The sequence below is a fragment of the Ceratocystis lukuohia genome, assembly GCF_044167205.1.
Source record: "Ceratocystis lukuohia strain C4212 chromosome Unknown Supercontig2_pilon, whole genome shotgun sequence".
NCBI lineage: Eukaryota > Fungi > Ascomycota > Sordariomycetes > Microascales > Ceratocystidaceae > Ceratocystis > Ceratocystis lukuohia.
In genome coordinates this window covers 2,315,971-2,337,705 of record NW_027263521.1, presented here as the reverse complement: position 1 = coordinate 2,337,705, position 21,735 = coordinate 2,315,971, and the positions used below count along the sequence as shown (strand labels likewise).

Sequence of the window (21,735 nt, the reverse complement as noted above, 5' to 3'; positions counted from 1 at the left end):
GCTTTTTGTATGTCCTGTCCAAATGTATGCCCAAACTTTTTACAATCATATTCGCCTTCTTCTCTTGCACCGTGCATGTTCTCTCCCCTTCATCATAATTCGTGCCTTTCTCAGTGTGCGTGCAAGTGTGGGTACAGCTTAGGCTTCCGGGCTGCCTGAGCTATCCGGCCAAAAAATACACACTGTCTCGGCCATTAGTTCCAATAGCACCCGTGCGATGCGTGCTTATGGCGATGCATGCATAGATGTGTAGGCGTGCCCACATACGGGCACATGTCCCAGTCTACCACGTTCTCAAGATCTAGCACCGCGTTTCTTGCTGACGACAGTAGTGAATCCGTCCTCGTCAACCTGTGGCTCAGCCTTCTCGCGGGGTGCACGAACTAGAGCTGGTGCCTCATCCATGTCTTCGTCACTGTCATCATCTCCGCCATCGCTGCTCTCCCAGTCCGTGTCCTGATCCTGGTCCTCGGCCTTCTTGATTACACCTGACGCACTGCCGCTCTTATTGCGGAAGCGCTCGGCCAAGGCATCCGCCTCCGTAAAGTCGCCCTGGATACACTGCGTATGGAAATTGAAGACCTGGCGTGCTAGCTCAAAGGCTGAGTCATCGTCAACAGCCACTTCGAACTCATCAACCATGACCTGCAGCAACATAGTCTCAACGTCCTCGATCATCTCGGGGCCCGAGGCATCGTTGGAAGAGGTAGCAGCGGATGAGGCGCCTGCGGCGTCTGTGATAGCAGGGAACATGTCGACAATCACGCCAGCGAACCAGTCACGCTTCTCAGAGGAGTCTGGACCGCCCCAACTATTTTCAACAGCAAGACTGAGAGCAGGCCACAGGTGCAGCGACATGGCCACAGCCTGTTCAAAGGCATTTTGCCGGGCTTCTGTAGGCGCAAAGATAACAAGGTAAAGGAGCTGTGTCAGTCCAGGTTTCACATGGAATGAGTTATAGTTTTGCTTAAGGGTCTAAAGCTCAAATGGACAAGACGGAAAGAGGGGGCTAAAACAAAGAGGACGAGGGTATATAAGATGAAGTGAGATAATGATATGCTAGGGTATTTTGGTAATGGGTAAGTTAATGCTAGCATTTGATGAGGCATGGGAGATATTGCGGCATGGGGTCATTGGGGCTAGGCCTGTTGAGCAAGGGGGAAACAAAGTGCACAAATTCGAAGACAAAGACAATCCAAGAAAACAAGAGAAAGGGAGAGATAGGAAGATAACCTATCCATTGTGGCTTATCAGAAAAAAAAGAACTTACTGGCAGGAGGAAGGACTGTTGCCATGGTGTAGTGACAAGGTTTTTGATGTGATGAAGACAGCACAGGCGGGGGGGGGGGGAGGGTTTGTCACAACACAACACGAAGAAAAAAGTGTGTCTGAATTCAGGGGCTTTGAAGTGCTTGGGGTTCCCCTTTAGTCTAAAGAGCTGCGAAAGAGGTGAAGGAGGTGGTCAAGGGAAGTCCTGTCTTTCTTTTTGGCACTTCGAGGAGGTATGATCCGAGTAAAGCCGAGTAATACCTTCAGGGACAATGAAGAATATGTGTCTGTGCTTTTGTGCGTCCTCTATATTTGCTGCTGATGAATGCCTCAAGGCTTTGGCGCACCAGAGAGATTCTGATGATACTTGACTCTTTTTTGTGGTGGAGTCGAAACTTTTTTTTTTTTTTTTTTTCACCAGCTTTCTTCATGCTCTCCCCTGTAAAGCTGTAAAGAGTGAAATAGTGGGGCGCGAACCCCTTCGTTCAGGAGAGCTATTCTTCCGGCTATTAACCGGGATTTTTGCATCAGTGCTATTTAAGAGGAAATGACAAGAATAATAAGAGTATTGCCAAGAATAACAGGACAGCAAACCACGCGATCAGCCCACAAACGGTTCTTCTTTTAATTCACTCTTTTCAAGGCTTATTTTCCTGGCCTATATTCTAATATCTTTGCCCTTTGTTTGGAGTTGAATTGATCCTAATAAGCCTGCCTTCCCTTCTATTTTGTCGCTATTGATTCATTTCCATAACCCTAATGAACCCTTGTATCCAATATGTAACTCACCGTGTAAGTAGCCTTGTCAACGATCTGTAGCAAAATGTGCACGGATGGTTGTGACAGCCTTTGGAGGTTTGGTATCCATAACTCGTGAACAAAAAGACACTTTCCTTGTTATTATCTCATGGGCATTAAATTAGAGGAAATCCCATGGGTAACAGTCAGCGCTTTACGTCTTCCTTTTTACTCTGTAATTTTGTTTGCTACCAAAGCTCCTAGACTAGTGGCGATATCGATCGGCGGCATGGCTTATATTCCTCCGTGCGCAAAGCATGAGGGGTCAGACACGGCGACAGTGAATAGGTGCACAGAGGACACTGTACTTGCACATGTACTAGCACAGCGGTCGCTCGCCCCTTTATTCCATTCGCATTCGCTCAGCATTTTCACAATACGGGGGGATCTCGAGTATTGGTCTCTTGGTATTTTGGGGGATGTCTTGGGATTGTCTTGTCTTGTCTCTCTTCATTTGCATTTAGCTGGGCTGCTATCCAGCGGCGAATCCTGCTGCTGCTGCTACTTGCTGCTCTTGTATGTAGCCAGCAGTGTAGTAGGGGGTAGCGGGGCAAAGTTCGAAAGATAAACTGCTCTAGTCAAGATAGACAGACAGGCAGACAGACAGACACACCTGGCTGGCTGGCTGGCTGGCTGGCTGGCTGGCTGGCATTGCTTATTGCTTTCTCTGTCAATGCCAATACTAATTAACGCATGACGCGCTGGCGTATTTGGTCGACATATGATCTACCATGCTGTCGTAATTGAAAATGCCCAAGGTCTTATCGCGCCAATGTGTTTGCATGCCTTTGGAGGGCGGGCGCGAGCCCCCTCTGCGAGAAGCAAGCACACCGCCCAACAATCCACATCAGCAAGGCGGCAGTCGCTGGAGTCGCTGGATCTAAACTCGTTCACGGACACAAGATGGCCTTTGCTCACAGACACTCTGCTGTCGGTAGTTTTTCGTCTAGCAGGGCCAGGGCTTGGGGGTGGTATTTGTTGTCGACTAGGCCATTTTTGGTAGTGGGTTTGCGAAGAAGAAGAACGTGATGGTCAAAGTCAAAGCTAAGAGCAGGACTGAGCCGGGGGCGTAGCCGTAGGAGCACAGCGGTGTAGTGCAGTGTAGTGTGTCGTGTTATTGTTATGTCCCCTCCCCTTCCTCATCCTGCATTGTTATTTGTGTCCTGCATGTCTTTGGATGGTATGCTGCTGTGGTACCTTGCCTGAACCATATGCGGGCTACATGCATGCTAATGCTCCTGCTTGGCTCTGCATCATTGGCCTTGGCTCCGCTGTGATGAGCTGATATCAAAGCTGTGGTGGGATGACACTACATCGGGCACTGGGGAATGAGCACTGTTTGTGCCGCACTCTGGGTATGATATAGCAGTAATATAGTGTGCTGTCAGCTATAAGCTGTGAATCCCAGGCCCCTGATCCAGGTAGGGTAGGTACGGAAGCAGCCCACTTGGGCAAGCAGCCTCTGTACGAAAATTTTCACATCTAGCTCTCGGTTTTCCTCATTCTTGTTTTTCATGGGCGCTCCCTTTTTCTCGTTGTCCCTCGATCCGATCGATCGTTGTTGTCTCACCTCAGTGGTTTCGGTACCTTTTTCCTTTTTTATTTTTATTTTTATTTTTTTCCTTTCTTTGCTGTGTTTCTGGTTCGTCATCGCAACGCTTGGCTCCTGTGTCTGTGCTTTATTATATACTGAGTGCGGAATCTGGCTTTAGCTGGAAACAGAAGGGCTTCCCCCAAAGCTAGCCTAAAAATACAGGGCACTAGAATGCTACTGTGATCCATTGCAACAACGCTTTGCAATAAGTCAAGATCTGCTGCCGTTGCCACTGGCAGTGCCCTTTTCTGTTTTCTTTTCTTCCTGTAATTTCTTACTATTTCCCATTATTCTTATTATTCCTGTTATTATTATTCTTTTCATTTCTTGCTATATTCTTACTACTGCGCGCGCGCCTTGCAGCTCGTCTGTTATCTTTCTAGTTTTGAGCTGCTCGCTTTCTTGTTGCTGACAAGTCACAGCTGGCCTGTTTTGTTTTCCTGCTGGCGCTTGGGGCTGTTGATGGATATAGCTCTTGACCAAGCTGATGGGCGGCCGTGATCTTTAAACAAACCTCATCTATAGCCATAGCCACATTACCCACAAAGCGAGGCACCAACAGATACTCACAACATACTCACATAGTCATATATACCCACACACACTGGACTTGGGGGGAGATATACAGTCATACAATGAATTCAACGTCCGTCTCGGTGGCCGAGATTCCCACCGTCATCCGCACTTTTGTGTCTCATGTAAGTTGCTGTGCTGTGTTTGGCTAACTTGCATCCCAAGATGCTGACATCGCCGCCCCGGCTGCCCATTTAGTACATTAGCAAAAAGAACTCCCCCGAAAAGCCTACCTCTCACTTGCGCTACGATCAGGGCCTTAACCTAGTGCGCGGCTTCATAGACTACTCATCCACACACACTGTCGAAGAGCTCCAGTCGTTTACCAGCCAGTGGGTGCCCCATCCCACTTGGGTGCGTGTCCAGCGCGTTACAGTCCCCTCTAGCATATTAGATAAAGCTGCCGTCTATCTGCAGGCTGAGCTTGGCGAAGAAGGCCTAGCGCAAGTTGGCGGCCGCAATTGGTGGCAATGGCGACTCCCTGGAAGCAATCTCGATGCTGAGTGGGTGGAAATGAAGAGCGATTATCAGGACAAGCAAGAACGAGAAAACGATGATAGCCAAGACGCCCATCAACCGAGACGAGTAATGTTCTACCTGCACGGCGGTGCATACTACTTTGGAGGCGTCAACGAACATCGATACCAGCTACAACGGCACGCGCGAAAGCTCAAAGCCCGTGTTTTTGCACCCGAATACCGTCTCGCGCCGCAATTCCCCTTTCCATGCGGTCTACAAGATGCCTTGGCTGCCTACATGTCACTCCTTGTCTCCTACAATCCGACTGAAATCATCTTTGCCGGGGACTCAGCCGGTGGCGCTCTTGCTCTTAGCTTGCTGGTTGTCTTGCGCAACCAGAATCTTCCCCTTCCCGCCGGCGCAATTCTGCTGAGCCCATGGGTCGATCTCAGCCATTCATTCCCCAGTGTGACAGCAGATCCCGCATTAGACTATGTTCCGAGTGATGGTTTTCACCACAAACCGTCCAAGGCATGGCCGCCGCCGACATACGAAGAATGGGAGGAAATGTGCAAGGAAGCTGGGTCTAGTGCTGCAATGGAGAACGCGAGTGCCACAAAAGGAGACCAAATAGCATCAACGAGCGACCTAAGTGCGCAAACTATGCCACCAAGTCATATAACTATTGTTACTGACAACGAAGTAATCACCGTCAAGGAGCAAGTACAGGTAAGCAATCAGTGTCACCATTCAATACGTCATGAAACTCACGGAACGCATCGATTTTTGCCACCTCGTGTACGCTCTTCCCGTTTGCTGACCCATCTCCATAGATGTACGCCCCGAACCACCTCCTGTCACATCCTTTGGTGAGCCCAATTATGCAACCTACACTAGGCGGCCTGCCGCCAATCATGATTGTCACCGGTGGCGCTGAGCTTCTACGAGACGAGCAAATATTCATCGCCCATAAACTAGCGAATCCTCAGCGATATGCTGCCCCTGACTTGACTGAAGCCCAACGTGCCCAGGTCGCCCAATATCCGCCGACATTAGTCCAATTACAAGTTTGGGATCACCTATGTCACGTGGCCACTACCCTTAGCTTCACGGAGCCTGCAAAATACATGTTCCGATCTATCGCCCAGTTTGGCGCATGGGCCCTGAATGTGCCACTCGACGCAACGGGGCCACCGGAAGATGGTACCGACGTCCCCGGTACTACTTCGTCCGTGCATGAGGGCAGTGTAAGCGAAAAGTGTAGGCAAAGCGGAAAACCCATTGGAAAAATTGGAGGTGCTGGAGAGCCGCTGCCGCAGTTTGTCGATTCTATGATTCGCCAGCGTGTTGATAAGAACGGCAATATTTACGACCTTGCACCTGCTTTCACTTTCCCATTCTGCGACCCCCCAGACTATACGCAAGTTGGAAAGGTAAAGCCTGTCCCAATCAAGCGCTGGCTGTCCACGCGTGCCAAATATGATTCCAAATATGCTCGTATTAAACGTGACATCCGCAAGGAAATTATCGAGGACATTCGCGGCGGCTTTATCAAGCATGGTGACGGCGAGAACCCCCCTCTATCGGCCCTTGCCGGAAGATATTTGCTCAACCCTCTGCCACGCAAGTCAAAGCTATCCAAGATCACGGTTCCCCATGCATGGTCACTCTGGGGCTCTAAACACGATGAACACATGATGCAGTTCCGCAGAAAGCAACGGGAGGCCCACGAGGCAGAGGAAAAGGAGATGCAACTGAATGCCGTGACTTCTCAAGATTCCACTGGCCCCCAAAGCCCTTCTACAAGCTCGTCTGTAAGCCCTTCTACCATTGCCGATGGCGAGACTGTTGTTGGCAATATCGACAGCTCAGTCGCCTCGCCCAATACACCCGAGGAAACAGAATCTCAAAACACTGAGCTACTTAATGCTGTCACCGAAAAACAGCCCGGGTTATTAAAAAATAAAGCCGAAAAGGAGGTTGAAGCACAATCTATTCTCTCGGGGCAGTCGAGTTGCCTCTCGAGTGATACTTCAGGCTCGTCCCTTGGGCAGACACGTGGTGATAAGTTCTACGAGGCACAAGAAGCTATTGGTATAAATAACGAAGAGTCAAATCAAGACACGAGCTTGTCTACTCCGCAAGAGCCCGAGCTAGCTCCCACCTTCAAACCACCCCTACCTCCAAGACCACCTGCCGAGAAGGTGACGTCAGAGGAACTTGAGCTTGGCATGGCAAGAGCCACTGATAATGTTGCACCTGACGCTGCATCTGAGGAACAACAGGGCCTAGCAAAGCCTGCTGAAGTGGTTCAAGGGAAACTAGTGGGGAAGGCTGCCTGGACTCCTCCCGAGAGTCCAGTTCGTGTGCGCCCTAGGGTTTCTACAACCAACCTTCCGTCCCTTGACCCGCTTTCTCCCATATCACCTATTTCCCTGCCTCTTAGCAGAGATGCCCCTGCCATCCCCAATCTTTCGGCGCTCATTCCTGAGAAGCCCACCAACCCGCCCCCGGAAATTCCTAAGTCTGCGCAGACTGCCAAAAGTATTAGGAGTGTCAAGAGCACTAAAAGCACCAATAGCACTACTGTCAAATCGCCCAAGAGCCCACGTAGTCCCAAGAGCCTGAACCGCACCTCACCCACACGCGATATTCTCAACAGTTATTCTGCTCCTACCACTGCCCCGCCACAGAAAGAGCTTCCTAAACTCCCTCCCGGGCAGCTGCCCAAGATCACTCTGCCGAGAACACAACTTCCACCTGCTGTTAATCTCAACCCATGGGAAGCCTCAGCACCGCCTACCACTGCTCTGCCGCCACTTCCAAAAATGGCACGGACTAGCTCTGATCGCAAGGACCCAAGTTCTCCCCAGCTCGAGAGATTTCCTACCCAGGTAGATCAGCCGCTAGAGGGAGAAGATGATCCCGAAAATGTATTGAGCTTGGTCGATTCTAAAGCGCCCATTGCGTCTATTCCTACTAAAGAACTAGTACCGTCCCCAGGCGTGAGGAAGCTCTCATCACCCAAGCCTGTGCCGCCTTTGACAGTTGATACTGTTATGTCCACTCCAGCCCCCCCTCCCAAGGACCTGGATATATCACAAGATCAGGATCGCATTGCGACAATACCATCTATTGGTGGCGTTGAAGCATTCTCCTCAAATGATGTATCTGGAGACAAGAACCCTGAGGACGCTTCATTCTCTACCAATAACTTTGCCGATCGACTTGATCCTCTAGATGGCTCTGCAGCTCACGACGGGACGCAAGGTAAGGATTCGCAGATTGACACAGCCCAAGAAGCAGAATCCTTGGCCACGGTCGCTACCCCCCATCAATCGTCAAATTCATGGGATCACCTCGTCGAAGTGAGCCCCCCATTACCGGAAAAAGACCTTCCTCGACCCGAAAAGGTCCCAGAGGCGCCCTCTCCCACCAAATCGGCCAAGCCCGGGCGCAAGCGACTCTGGCCATGGAGCCGTTCAACTGAAAAGAATAATGCCATTGCTGGGCCTGTCCCCTCAACACAGCAGGCTCCCGGTTCTACGGAGCCCAATAATCCGCCTGTGTACTCTACCCTCTCGCCGGAGACATCGACGCATCAACAGTCGTGGACGCGTTTTCCCGCTTGGCGTAGTCAGGTTGACATGCTTATTGACCAGCGACGTACACGCGAGAAGGAGAAGGCGGCCAAGGGTGAGGTTGAGACAGGCGTTGTCGGTAAACGGCCGATGCTAGGGGGTATTGCACTCCCGTTTAGCCTGGGGCGCAAGGCGTCGACAGAGAGCCTGCGAACATTGCATTCAGACGAGGCGGTTGAGCCTCAGTTGAAGTAAAGTTCATCCCTCCTGTTGGAGGGATTATAGTACTTGATTTACTATTCCTTCTTTTTTTGCCTTTTTGGTATCTCTTTCTTTTATTACCTTCATACAGTCGCCTGTCTGTTTGAACCGTTTCTCTTTTGTTTGGAATTTCCTTCGTTCGTTTTATGTTTGGCTTATTTCTCTTCTCCTGGGTGCTGGTTTTTGGTTATGCACTTCTTCAGATCCCCCTTTCGTTTACTTATACATTTCCCTATGTTCAGACAGCAGCAGTTCAATAACTGGTTCTCTGCGGCATGGTTGCCTAGAGACACTCAATACATTTTTAGTAATCTAGAGAGCTACGCAGCCAAAGTTGTGATGTATTTTCAAGTCTAGTGGAAAAGGTCAAAGAAAAGGATTGCCTCGCAGTATGTTACAGATAAATTTATACAGGCCCTGTTGACCTCGTTTCACCCAACATACGGAGACAAATGGCGGTTCATCGTCCAATGAGGTCTTGCAAGAAAAGCCCTTAATAGGTGATTCTCCTATCTATGCGTGCTGTGTTGCCATGTTCCGTTCCTGGTGGTATCGTAGATGTTGGTACAAATAATCCCCTCAGAGAAGAGATATAGAGAGTAGGACGGGAAGAGAAGCGAGAGTGAAAGAGATCAGACAATGTTTTTCATTATTTAATCAACGCCGTTCTCGCGCTTCCAGCGCTCCAAGTACTTTACGGGACTTCGAGGACCGTCTGGAATGCCGGCATATTTGTGAAGTTCGGGCTGAATAGCTGTAGGGACAAAGGGTGTGAGCTGCCTAGGAGTTAGTCACATTATTCCTTGATAAGAGAGGAAAACCGCCTTTATGAAGAAGCATACCTTGAACCCCCTGAGGTCGGGCACAGCGTAGGTGCGGACCTTCTCCCATTCGATAATGTAGCCACCATATTTGGTGTGGCGACCCATGGAGCCAGTGCGGTTACCCTTGTAGAAGCCCTTGTTGACATCCTTCACTGTCAAGCGTAGCTTGCGGAAGTCGATTCCCAGGCTAGACGTGGGCCTCATCGTGGCGGGGAGACGAAAGTGCTGTCGAAAGGAATTTGAGTTGGCTCGGCCGTGTAAACGAGACTACTCGTTTTGTGTAGCCAGAAGAATGAGGCGAAGATTTCGCGAGAAGGTTATCGCTGTGCTAGACACGGATGAGTCAGCCCTTGAAGAACTGTGTGACAAACCACGGCAAGGCTGTCAAGTCTATACTAAGAAATATGTCATGATACTGGCCCTTTTCTCCTAGATATTTTTTTGGTGGAGCTGAAGTGTACCACTGGCATTCTCTATATACCAACGCTATAATGGATCCAGTAGCCAGTAGCTGAAGACTTCTGGCCAAGGGGATTGGTGGCTCAGCTCCACAAGAAGTCACCCCAAGCAAATCTAGAGCCAATCCTGATTCGAGCACCAACGGGTAAATGTCATCATGCTAGAAATAGGAAGGAGCGCGGCACCTGTATGATCCGGGCTGTGAAGTTGCGCAGCTGCCAAATTAACGAGAATGAAAGCTTCAGTTAATCATTTTCGTTCTTTCCTCTTTTCATCGCGCTCATTTATTTCTCCTTGTAAAAAATCCAGTCTTTTCCGTTTTTCTCCCTACTTGATCTCCTCTTCTATTTATTTTTCTTTCTTTGTTTAAGGACAACTGCCGCCCTTATAACCCGTCCGCTTAACTTTTTGATTCTTTGTCTGTCGTTGACGCATTCATTTGTTTTTTGCTTTTTTTTTTCCACCTGTCCTAGATTAGAGCTTGTCACCGACTTAGCACAACGAATAACCGATCCTCCCGATATATCAAAATCTATCACCCCTTATACTGCCTGTATATTACATTTGTATGTTTCCGTAAAGACTATGCGGTGTTGGTAGCCTTTTTGGAATTCATGTCGTCCTGGGCTTCTGAAGCCGAATAATTTCAACGCAACACCACCCCCTTCAGAATGGACCATGAAGATGGGGCTGCTCCTTCACAGGCGTCGGCTGACACCCGCCCTCGGGTGAATACAACTTTTGGAAGGACCTCAACTCCGTCTCGAGCGCTACCCAGAAGCTCTCATCAATCTCGCGACGCCTCACATGACTACTCTCACAATGCTAAATACGACCTCTCTCCTGATATGCCGCAATCATCACTTATACCCAGTGTCCCAAAAATACGGTCAAACAGCCATGGCGACAGCCAGAATAGCTCTGGTCGGCAACGAAGTGGCAAGGATGTCTCGGCAGACCGTTCCCGATGGCGGAACCTCAAGGTCCGCCACAATGGAGGCTTTCTCTTGAGCGACATGCAAAGCAATGCCAGAAGCACCAGTGCTGAACAAAAAGGGAAGGAAGTCGCTGCCAACTATTCTAGTCATAGCGGTTTAGGTATAGGAAATAGGCCTGGTCCGATCCCCCATTCATCCAATACACACTCTCCTTTGGATAAAGGGTCTGGCTTTCATTCCTCAGAACTTCATGTACGGAGGACCCGAAGCGCATATTCAGATAGACCAGATTCAGCAGATACCGACAATAGTGCAACTAGCCCATCGGTCGGCACAGACACAGCTCAGATTGTTGACATGGCCCTGAGAATCAACCAAAATCGCAGAATCGCGTCACAACGAAGCGCCATCCAACAACTGCCGCCCCGTCTGATGCCCCTGCCTGATACAAATGCCAGCGAGACTCTGCGCCATCATCTGCAACAACAGCGCAAGTTATCTCGGACTTCTTCACCGCGACCTGAGCGAATGAGTGGCCAGCGATTCCCGAGCGTAAGCGGAAAATCACCGCTTCCAATCCAACCTGGATTCGACCATACGATGTCTTTCGAGGTACCCTATAGATACAACTTTTCACAGTCAACCCTTGCGCGCGCACAAAAAGCACGCGAATACCTGGAGCTCATGGCGCACTATCGAAACCTCCATAATTTTTTACCTCCAATTCCTACTAGAGCCGAGGCTAAGAATATGATTAGCCCTCCTCACACACCAGGAGGTGCCACATCCTTGTCAGCCCAGTCGAGCGAGTCTAGTTCCAATCTGGGTCGTCAATATAACCCCCTTCAGTACATTCGGAATCGAAAAATACGCGCTCGAGAACGTAAGGCCGTGTATGGTGAAATACTGGGCTTTGCAAACGTTGGCCGTGTTGCTGAGTGGGTGCAAGAAGTTGCTCAGCGTGCAAGCCAGGGCTCTAGTGTAGCTTCTGATGGCGGGTCTTTGCCTCCGTTCCAAACTGCTGAGGAACGGGCCCACGAGACGGCCGCTTCTATCAAACCGCATGGCTCTAACAAGCCGCGGAGGCCAAGATTAGAGTGGGAGATGGAGCCTGCTGACATGATTGCCGATATTTACTGGTTAGAGAAAGGTAACAATAAGCAGTATATGCAGGATCGAGAGTGGCGGCCAATCTTCCCCCCTTCGAGTTTTCCTCCAACTCAACCTCAGTCGATTGAGTCTCTCAACGGCATATCCCGTCAAAATACAGATGTCAATCTACCCAGTCTGTCTCAGCGTGTGGGTAGCAACTTGCTGGATGGCGAAGAATATGGCCATCACCATTACGATATGCACGACTCTAAACATGGCTTCGATAGTGACCATGGTCACTCAAAAACTGCTAAAGCTCGTCATAAGCTCCACACCTTTAAGCTTGCCCATAAACACAGTAACCCCAACGTTAGCCATCATGATGCTCATCGTCGAAGTCGAAACTCCCTTTCCGAAGACTCAGAGAGTGAGGTAGACGCTCGGTTTAAAAGGCCTAACCGTAGCAATACGCTCACTTCCCAAAGCAAAGACATACTTGAGAAACAAATGCGCGAAATTATTGCGCGCGAGATGGAACAGCAAAAACAGCAGCAAGAGCGGGAGCAGTATCAGCATGCGCCGCAGCCACCTGTGTTATCTAGCCCTATTTCTTCTGATCGTATGGTTGATTCTGTGTTCAAGCCGATAAGCCGCATACAAAGTCGGCCTGGCTCACTCCTTGATTCGAGCGAGGCCGAGGATAGGTTTCCTGGGAGAGAAATGGAAAAGAAAGCATCTATTTACAACCATGGTCATCGCTCTGGTATCACGACTACCGCGCGTAGCAGCTTGGAAGTGCCCCGGCAGTCATTTGATATGGACCAGTCGCGGCCTGTCACTCCCAACAGCGATATCATAGAGGCTTCTGATTCCAGTCGCCCATCCTCGCCATCACGAAATCCGTTCCATAGAGTCAAGAGTATCCTGCGTGATCGAAGCAGGGAACGTTTTCACGAGCAGATTTGTGAGCGGGTCCCCGAAGAGCCTGAAATCATGCAGACCAGAACTACATCAACTTCCGACTTAAAGTCGGGCTTTGGACGGCGGGGTTCTAGTACGCCTGTGGATGTTGATAAGGAGAAGGATGTGCTAGAGATGACACGCCTTACGAAAAAGCCTATCAACCGGTTAGAGGGTACTAATAGTAGTGTTCGTGGTATGCTGAAGACTCCTGGGCTTCGCATTGACAACGTCATACGTGGTGGCTTTTCCAAGCTAGGGGGGCTTATTTGGCGTAAAACTGACTCCGACTCCGACTCCGAATCATCCGACGATAAAGATCGTGGGCGTTTTAGCCGGAATGATTCCGACTGTATAGGAGAATCGGAACCTCACGATGCCGAATCCAAACAGGACTGTGAAGCTCGCAATGATGGCAGTGGCCTAGCCGCAACTACGCCGGTGTGCCTTAATGGTAACGAGGACAGCTGGTCACATATTGATGCCCTTAAACCACCTCGCATTGATATCCAAGCTGCCTCACCACTGAGCAACCGTAGCAGGGCTCCTAGCACTAGCTCGTCGGATTCGTTATCATCTGAAGTCAAATCACTTGAGCCTTCAGCCCCTCTAATTGTCCACATCCCGCCCTGGGTTCAGTCTGCATCTGACGGGCCCATTGCCCTTCGTCCACGCCAGCCTAAAGAAGGCTCACTTGCTAGGTCTTTTTCGCCGTCTCATTCCCCTATTTCCCGCTATGATCTTGCTCGTTTGCGTGCCCTGATTCTCAGCTCTGCCATAAAAGCTCGTGAATTTGACCGCATGTCATACAAGCCACAGTTTACCTTTGTTGAAAGCGGAGCGCTCCCTAACATGCCCTCAAAGCCCTCTATCTCCATTGCCCGCTCTTTGATACACGATGTTTGCCGCCTTAGTAAAACAATGGACAGCCCTCTCACTGGCCGCTGTGTCTCCATCATAGAACTCCATCACCTAGCTGCCCAGACCTATAGCCAAGCCCAGGCCTCTCATGAAGCTGAATGGCAGAGAGTTGCTGCTGGGTTTTCTGCACAAATCACCGTCAAGCTCCACGCTGAGATCGAGGCCGTCCGTTCCCTCATCACCGCTGATTTGCTGCAATTCACGCGGCGCACAGCCGATGAGGCTGATGAGGCCAGCAGGGGAATGGCTATGAGTCAGGGTCTCAAGGCTAAGCGTGCTGAAGAGGCGATCGAAAAAATGTTGCGCCGTAAACGCCGACGTTTCCGCTGGCTGCGTCGCGGCATGTGGCTTGGCCTTGAGTGGATGTTGATCGGCTTCATGTGGTATGTGTGGTTTGTGGTGACCATTATGCAGATTGTGTTGGGAGTTGGCAAGGGTGTTGTGCGCGGCGTGAGGTGGTTGTTTTGGTTGTAAAAGCATTCTTAAACTAATGATGCTTACTCGGCTCTTGTCTTCACTGACACTCATGATCACTTCTTTCTTCTTCACTTTCAGCCCTTTATATCTGGGCCTTTTTTTTATTTATATGCCTGATAATGCAAGCATCTACACTTACTTAACCTTCCTTACATCTTTTCCTTTGTTTGCTATCCCTTCCTCATCCTTCATGTTTACATCCTACTATAGCATCTGGGAGGCGTCGTGTGTGACATATTACAATTTTATTAACACTTGAAAGTTACTAATCACATAATTTCAAAAACCATTAGCATGTTTGTTTGTTTGTATGTGTTACATAATCTTACACAGAGAGCACCTCTCTTTCCCCCCTTTTGGCCTCCCGCACACCTTACGTGACGGTCTTCACCACCTCCTCACACCGTCCACAAAGCCCCTCCTCCATTTCAGCTAAGAAACGCCAGCAGCGCGCACACTTGTGCATCTTGGGTGGCAAGATGATTGCACGCATCGGGATACCCTGCACCTCAAAGTCGTGCGTGTAGTACCACTGCCCATTAGCTACTACTAATTCGACCGTATCCGTCACTACATCTACTGACGACACCACAAACATAGCATCTAGCTCGCCCGCGTATTTGCGTAGCTGTGCAGCAATGTGGCTGTTTTTGACAGAAATTACAACAGCGCTTTGCAGCGAAGAGCCCAAAACCTTAGCCAGACGCGCCTTTTCTAGTGCTGCCTTGACGGCTGACGAGGTGGCCATCAGCAGTGGGATATCTCTAGCTAGTTCAGCGTCATCAAGGCCATGTAGACGCCCGGTATCAATCAGCGGTGCGTTGTAGAGCTGCTTAGCAGGGCTGACAGCCTGCGGGTCCAAATCCTTCAGCCACTGCGGTCGGTGCTGCCATGTCTCTTCAACAAGCAGCGGGGTAATAGGAGCTAGCATACGCAGCAAGCCATTGAAAATAGGCTCAATCACACCCCCACCATCGCCACAGTAGAGACGGTCCTTGAGTGCCTCAAGGTAAAAAGCCGATAAGTCGACGCTAATCCAATGGTTCAAGGCAGACACGCCACGGAAGAACTCATGCTTGTCAAAAGCACTCCCAACCACTTTCATGATCTCGAAGAGCTGGGTTAGGGCAATCCGATCGATGGTGGTCAGAGGCGCAGTTCGTGCAGACTGGTGCAAAGAGCCGGCAAGCATCCGTAGGATAACACGGTACTTGTTGAGTGATGCGTGCACGGCTTTGAGGACAAGCTCGCCAATTGATATGTCCTTGGTGTATTCAGATGAAGCAACCCATAGACGCAGCGCATCAGGCCCTAAATTCTCATACACCGGGCCGTTAGCAGCAGTCCTGGCTTTGCCCTTGAGCTTGACAGGGGGGAGAAGAGAGCCGTCCATGACCTGCGCAGGCGACAAAATGTTGCCCAAAGATTTGCTCATCTTTTGGCTAGACGTGTCTAGAGTGAAGCCATGAGTGATGAGCGTGTGGAATGGGGCCTCAGGCTTCTTCTCATTGTTGGCCTGGGCCGCAGCAATGCGCGACAAAAGACTGGACTGGAACCAACCGCGGTGTTGGTCGCTGCCTTCAAGATAGATATCTGCCCGCGTTGGTGTTTGAGACCAGCTACTGCCACTGTCGAACCACACGTCCATCGTATCTGTTCCACGCTTGAATTTCTTGCCACTTGCGTATAACGACGGCTCAATCCATGCTTCTTCGTCGGGGGAGTCCGAGAACCAAGCATCAATGCCGCGATCTTTAATAGTGTTGATGATATGACTGATGGACTCATCTGTCACAATTGCCTCACCAGCTTCGTCATAGAGAGCCGGTATCGGCACGCCCCATGCACGTTGGCGGGATATACACCACTCGCTACGGCCATTTATGAAGCTTTCTAGCCGACTGCGTCCACTAGCTGGAACAAAGGCTACGTCGCGGAGCGATTGGAGGGCATCTTCTTTTAGGCTGCGTACATCAGCAAACCACTGTGCAGTAGCACGGACAACCACAGGCCGCTTAGTCCGCCAGTCGTAAGGGTATTTATGCTTAAGCTTGTGAGTGTAGAGAATATCTGAGCCCATCAGATCTAGGACAGCCTGGCTGCCCCCATCCAGAATAGACGGGGCACTTGTGAGAACACCGGGATCCTCTGGATAAGCGTCTTTAGTGAAAAACCCGGCATCATTAATGGGAGCAGCCACATCGATGCCAAGTTCCAGGCATGCTTCATAGTCTTCCATTCCGTGGCCAGGAGCCAAATGAACGAGCCCGGTACCCGAATCGGCAGTAACAAATGGAGCATGAATGATTGGTTGGGTCTCAGCAGTCTGTCCCCGTAGTTTGTGGGAGTAAGAAGCACCAGCAATCTGTGAACCCGTAATGTTCTCTAGTACAGTCTGTATCTCAGTGCCTTCGGGAAACCATGAAGCAACCGCTTCGAGCCTGCTACCGGCTACAAGCAGCATTTCACCATTAACCTTCACAACGGAATACCCAATGTCATTGTGTACTGCAATGGCCCTGTTTGCCGGTAATGTCCACGGCGTAGTCGTCCAGATAACGGCATGCAATGGCTCGTCAGTTGGTAGGCCAAGACCCTGAGCTAGTTGTGGCCCAGCAATGGGAAACTTGACATACGCAGCTGTGGAAATGTGATCATCGCGATATTCGAGCTCTGCTTCAGCCAAGGCTGTGCCCGATGATGGAGACCAGTACACAGGCTTGTGTCGGCGGTAAATCAACCCACGCTGGACCATATGCTGGAACAACCTTAGTTGGCTAATTTCAAATGCTGCATCCATAGTAGTCCAGCGGCCGTCCCAATCGCTCATAATCCCAATAGATTGGAACTCTTTCATTTGCTTGACGATGGTCTTAGAAGCCAAGCCTCGTGCCGCTTTGCGTATCTGTGCCGGGGTGAGGTCCTTGGCTGATTTTCCTAATGCCTCCAAGGCCTTGAGTTCGATTGGGAGGCCATGACAGTCCCATCCCGGCCGGTATGTCACGCGTCGTCCTTGCTGGATCTTGACTCTTAAAATCATATCCTTCAGAACCTTGTTCAACGCATGGCCAACGTGTAGGTTTCCATTGGCGTACGGGGGGCCATCGTGGATAACAAAGTTATCAGAGCCTTGACGATTCGATGCTTGCCATTTATAAAGCTCATCAGAAGTTGCCCGAATCAGCTGATCGCGCTGTGCAGGAAGTGGACGAGGTCTGGAGGTTTATGTGAGAAACGATTAGTTAGTTAGCCATACGGAATCAGCAAGAGAAAGAATAGACGGAGCTTACGGAATTGATGACCTAGGGAGCCTCAATGTCGAGGACCAACTCTTGGACATAGTTATGGTCAGTCTAGACGCATTCTCTGACCTCAATGAACTAGCTGCAGGATGCTAGATAATGTGCAGGCCCCCAAGCATAATTTGGCGATCGCCATTCAGGCTTGGTGGACATGACACCAAAAGTGGGCTGGCTACCAAAGCTGTGTTGCACAGCCAATCAAAGATGAGTAATGACATGCAAGGCTGACAAGGCTGACAATAGTAGAGATAAGCCTAGCGTCAACGCCCTACTTGCAAAACTCGCGGAGGTAAGCTTCTTGGGAACACCCTTCCATAAAACTTGCATCTTATCATTGTGTTTTTGTATCTGAAAATGCCACCTCTGCGTCGGTATCTACGCATCTCCAAGCATCATATTCTTGAATGTCATATTTACACCGATCCACCTGCGCTACAGCAATCATGGCTCTTGAATCCTCGCAAGCCTCTGCTACATCAAATATTTGAACACATAAAGCCTACTGTAATCCCCAAGGTCCTCCAGGCACGAGAGAACGATCAGTGGGGGAAGAAGAAAAAACCCGGACAAAAGAAGCCGGATGTTGTAGTGACAGGTGTGTTTCAGTGATGGTGGGTGTGTTAGTATCTGCGCTAGTGAGCATGGCAGCTAACCAGGCTTATCCCAAAAGATGAGTTCGAAGTTGCAATCACTCTACTCCCTACAGCCGAGCGTCATTCCGTCTTGCAAAAACACAAGCATTTTAGTGACCGAGCTTCGTACAAGCTCCAGTCGAGTGCCAAGGGGCTGATTGCCCAGTCTCGCCTTGCACCTGTAGATGCCAACACGGAAGACGGCAGGACTAATAATGAGCCAACAGTCGTCATACGGGAAGAGAGCGATGATGAGCAGCCAATACCTGCAGCATCCATGGCTCCCCGAAGGCGGGGAAAACGTCCGCGCAGTGTCACTATAGGTGATCATATAAGAACTAACGAATCCAATGATGCAGCGCCTACCGAGGTTATTAGAGACGCCAATCATGCATCTGAAGAGGAGGACGCGGAGAATAGCGGCGACGGAAGCCCCGACTCCGACTCCGTGTCTGTCTCTGGCTCCGGAATGTTTGTCTCATCAGGGGAAGAGGACAATCATGAGGAAACCAACGCCAACTCGGACACCCCCAATCCGCCCAAACGTGTGCGCCAGCTAGGTCTCACCACCGATGATGACAAGAAGATGAAGATGGAGATCTCATATGAAGGCTTTGCGGTTTATGGTCACATCCTATGTCTTGTCATCAAAAAGCCTTCTCCAACCGCTGCAAAGCGGGGCAGCAAAGGCAAAAAGGCCAAACACGAGCCAGGTGCCATGGAGTCGTGGCTTTCGACGCAGCTACCAGCCCAAGATTATGACGATTAGAGCCACACCAAATACTTGTGGGTTGATGGGAGATAAGAAAAGGCAATTAAAAAAAAATAAGCCTATCTCACTGCCTGTGTTGGGGTATGTCAACACGGGCCTTGGTTGAGGAAGGTCGAGATTCAACTATCTCTTGTTTTCTCATTCTAGGTCACACCACCAGACCAGCTGAACAGCAAGCACAAGCCAGCCTAGTCGTTATCAGGGCTTTTTCTTTCTTTCGTCCGGCAAGGTGGCTCGAGTATGGATCGGGAGCTCCTCAAGTCGCTTATACTCATAGCAATACACACATAACACTCGCGAATGCGTTGTAGGCGAAGCAGCACAAGACAAAAGAAATCAAAACAGGACAGGACAGGATAAGGCCAGACAGACCGGGCCAGACCAGGCCAGACCAGACCAGACAGGGCAAGGCTCGTCCCCGTTATAGTCTCCAACAAGTGGTTTCTATTTTTTTCCTGGAGAGGTTCATCTCTTCACATCTGCGACTGTGACAGTTTTGCATGGTCTTTAAACGAACCCTGAAATATCATTTCCCTCCATGTTTGTCTTTCTCACCAGCCTCAAACGTGTGGCCAAATTAATCCCAAAAAAAGAATCAAAACTCCATGCCATATCAAACAGTAGAGCCCTCCTCGCAATTCTCGGAGGATAAGTTTTGCTTCATATCATCAAGCAAGTGGCGGCAAAGGAACAAAAGCACCAGAAGCCCCGGAGAATTTTCTTTTCCAAAACAGCTCGGACATTGTTTGGATGAAAGGCAGGGAATTGAAAGAGAAAAAAAGCAAAGAATAGAAAAGACGTCTTTTTAGTGGCGTTTTCACAGAAGGAGACAGAAGCCCATGGAGATGACCTCATACGAACTTTTGGTCCAGCTGCTTGACTTCTCCCTTCCTAGCTGGCATGGCCCGCACGAGCGTTATCTCTCACCTCTCACCTCATATATTTCGCCGGCGGCGTTTTATGGTCTTGGCCTGGACGCATTAGGCAACATTATTTCTTGTCTGCCTGACTCCTTTGATCGTGAACTTATTCTCCGGGCTTCCAAAAAGCCAGGAAGGCCAATACAAGGCAAACTAGCCATCAGCGGCGGTCCCCCGGGCAGGGGCACGCTCACCGTTATATTCATCTTATCCAGCTGTCTAGCTTTAAAGCATGCTCATATGACCCAAGTAGGGTCTTTCGCAAAGACAGACATACTACTACCATGCCACCTGCGGCTTGTCATGTCACGTCCGTTGTTTTGCCACATTGGGCTTTTTGCAGCGACATGACTCTCGCTAGCTTTTCTTCATTGCTGTCTGTGCTCCCTTTTTCTCTTTCGCTTACCCTTTTTCTCGTCTTCTTTGCCTTGTCCGTCATTCTTCTATTTCAGGGCCTACCTAGCCAGGGGGGGGGGGATTAAAAGTGCCTAGGATCTGATGCTTTGATGTTTTTCTTCTTCTCATTCCTATTCAATTTCTTTTCTCTTTTCCTCGTCCTCGCTGCCTTCGCCAATGACGTTGACAGGCAAATCTTGGCAGGTTTCTAGTCCAATTCCTTTGAGGCCCTGATCCCAGCAGTTAGTTGGCTGCAGCCGAGCCTGATTCAAGTTGATGGACTGGAACTTGACGATGAAGCCTGCGTTTTGTTGGCGCGGAGGGGGGGGTCATCAAGGGTTGAGTTGAAAGTGGAGCTATGAGAGAAGAGAGAGGCGGGGAGAGACGGCGAGACAGAAAGTGCCCTCCGCAAGGGCCACCACATGGGGTCTGCTTGAGCCAATGAATGACATGCATCACCAGACTACAGCACACGGAGATGAGATGAAGAAATTTCACCTCACATGTGTTTCTTAGTGCCATGTATGTCCTCGTCCTGTTATTCCAGTTATCTTGCGTGAAGTTCCGTCGGCCGATAACCAGTCCAGTTAAGCCGAGTTTGCTGGTTTTCTGCCTCGGCCTCAACAAGCTCGCGACAGAAACAGCCAGTCAGTTTGCTATTTGCCACTTCAAGATTCCGCTATCTGGGCAGGTCTTGTTGATGTCCTGGCTTCTTCCTCCTCCTCCTCCACGACGACATTGATTGTCGTTGTGCAACACGATGTTTGCTGTATGATTTGCATATCATAGCCCTCTATCTTGAAACATAGCGGAGAGGGTATTGACTCCATATTCATCCTCTTCCCTCCCGATCTCTCCGATCATTTCCTTGAGACCATCATATTGTTGACAATCTCTGCCTCCCTGGTGGGCCAGCCTAGCGACACGTAGCGCCAGAATTTAGGCGTCTCGATCCACCCTAAGGCCATCAGGGTGGGCTGCGTATGAAGAACTAAATGAGGCCTTGCCAACAAAGTTATTGTATAGGATTTGTATGGGGTCAGACATTACGTCATTGTGGCCATTGTGATTTGCTAAATCCTTAGGAGCAGTTCTAATTCTACTTGCTAGCATAAGAGGCACACGCCAACTACTTACAGCAGTCAGTCTCCCCTGTGCAACCAACACCGCCCACTGCAATCTAGGTTGTCGGCAATCAAACTCCACTGTAACAGGGCTTCATGACCAAAACAGCCCAGCGTAAGCAAGGCGATTCAAGTCTGAAACGCCACTATAAGTTGGCATGTCAGGCTTAGAACAGAGGAGGTTCAAAAGGCCAAAAGAAAAGCCACCCACACCAAACCGCACACCAAAAAGCAATATCAGAAGTTGTGTAGCCACACATGATGCGGAACAAAAAAAAGAATGAAAAAAAAATGATATGTATATGCGCGAAAAGGTGCCTTGCCCAGGCAGAATAACGGTAATAATAAAAGAAACTGAAGAAAATACGACGTTTCTTAATACA

General features: G+C 49.8%; 6 protein-coding genes across 6 annotated transcripts; 3 read left to right on the top strand and 3 right to left on the bottom strand.

The window, feature by feature from the left end:
- Nucleotides 1–294: 294 nt before the first annotated feature.
- On the bottom strand, nucleotides 295–1,295 carry HOO65_020577 (Pre-rRNA-processing protein TSR2; the record flags this gene model as incomplete). The annotated part of the gene is made up of 2 exons (XM_071006938.1): nucleotides 295–893; nucleotides 1,271–1,295. The coding sequence occupies 2 exons, from the start codon at nucleotides 1,293–1,295 to the stop codon at nucleotides 295–297; spliced, it is 624 nt and encodes a 207-aa protein (XP_070861215.1).
- Nucleotides 1,296–4,296: 3,001 nt separating this feature from the next.
- On the top strand, nucleotides 4,297–8,529 carry HOO65_020576 (AB hydrolase superfamily protein C4A8.06c; the record flags this gene model as incomplete). The annotated part of the gene is made up of 3 exons (XM_071006290.1): nucleotides 4,297–4,359; nucleotides 4,463–5,422; nucleotides 5,527–8,529. 3 exons carry the CDS (start codon nucleotides 4,297–4,299, stop codon nucleotides 8,527–8,529), a joined length of 4,026 nt encoding a protein of 1,341 aa, XP_070861214.1.
- Nucleotides 8,530–9,188: 659 nt separating this feature from the next.
- HOO65_020575 (mitochondrial 54S ribosomal protein mL41) lies at nucleotides 9,189–9,563 on the bottom strand (the record flags this gene model as incomplete). The annotated part of the gene is made up of 2 exons (XM_071007102.1): nucleotides 9,189–9,311; nucleotides 9,378–9,563. The coding sequence occupies 2 exons, from the start codon at nucleotides 9,561–9,563 to the stop codon at nucleotides 9,189–9,191; spliced, it is 309 nt and encodes a 102-aa protein (XP_070861213.1).
- A 926-nt stretch (nucleotides 9,564–10,489) lies between these two features.
- On the top strand, nucleotides 10,490–14,203 carry HOO65_020574 (uncharacterized protein; the record flags this gene model as incomplete). Its single annotated transcript, XM_071000104.1, has 1 exon — nucleotides 10,490–14,203. One exon carries the CDS (start codon nucleotides 10,490–10,492, stop codon nucleotides 14,201–14,203), a length of 3,714 nt encoding a protein of 1,237 aa, XP_070861212.1.
- Nucleotides 14,204–14,579: 376 nt separating this feature from the next.
- HOO65_020573 (Isoleucine--tRNA ligase mitochondrial) lies at nucleotides 14,580–17,546 on the bottom strand (the record flags this gene model as incomplete). Its single annotated transcript, XM_071006410.1, has 2 exons — nucleotides 14,580–17,421; nucleotides 17,497–17,546. 2 exons carry the CDS (start codon nucleotides 17,544–17,546, stop codon nucleotides 14,580–14,582), a joined length of 2,892 nt encoding a protein of 963 aa, XP_070861211.1.
- A 316-nt stretch (nucleotides 17,547–17,862) lies between these two features.
- On the top strand, nucleotides 17,863–18,909 carry HOO65_020572 (uncharacterized protein; the record flags this gene model as incomplete). Its single annotated transcript, XM_071006915.1, has 2 exons — nucleotides 17,863–18,103; nucleotides 18,215–18,909. The coding sequence occupies 2 exons, from the start codon at nucleotides 17,863–17,865 to the stop codon at nucleotides 18,907–18,909; spliced, it is 936 nt and encodes a 311-aa protein (XP_070861210.1).
- Between the last annotated feature and the right edge of the window lie 2,826 nt (nucleotides 18,910–21,735).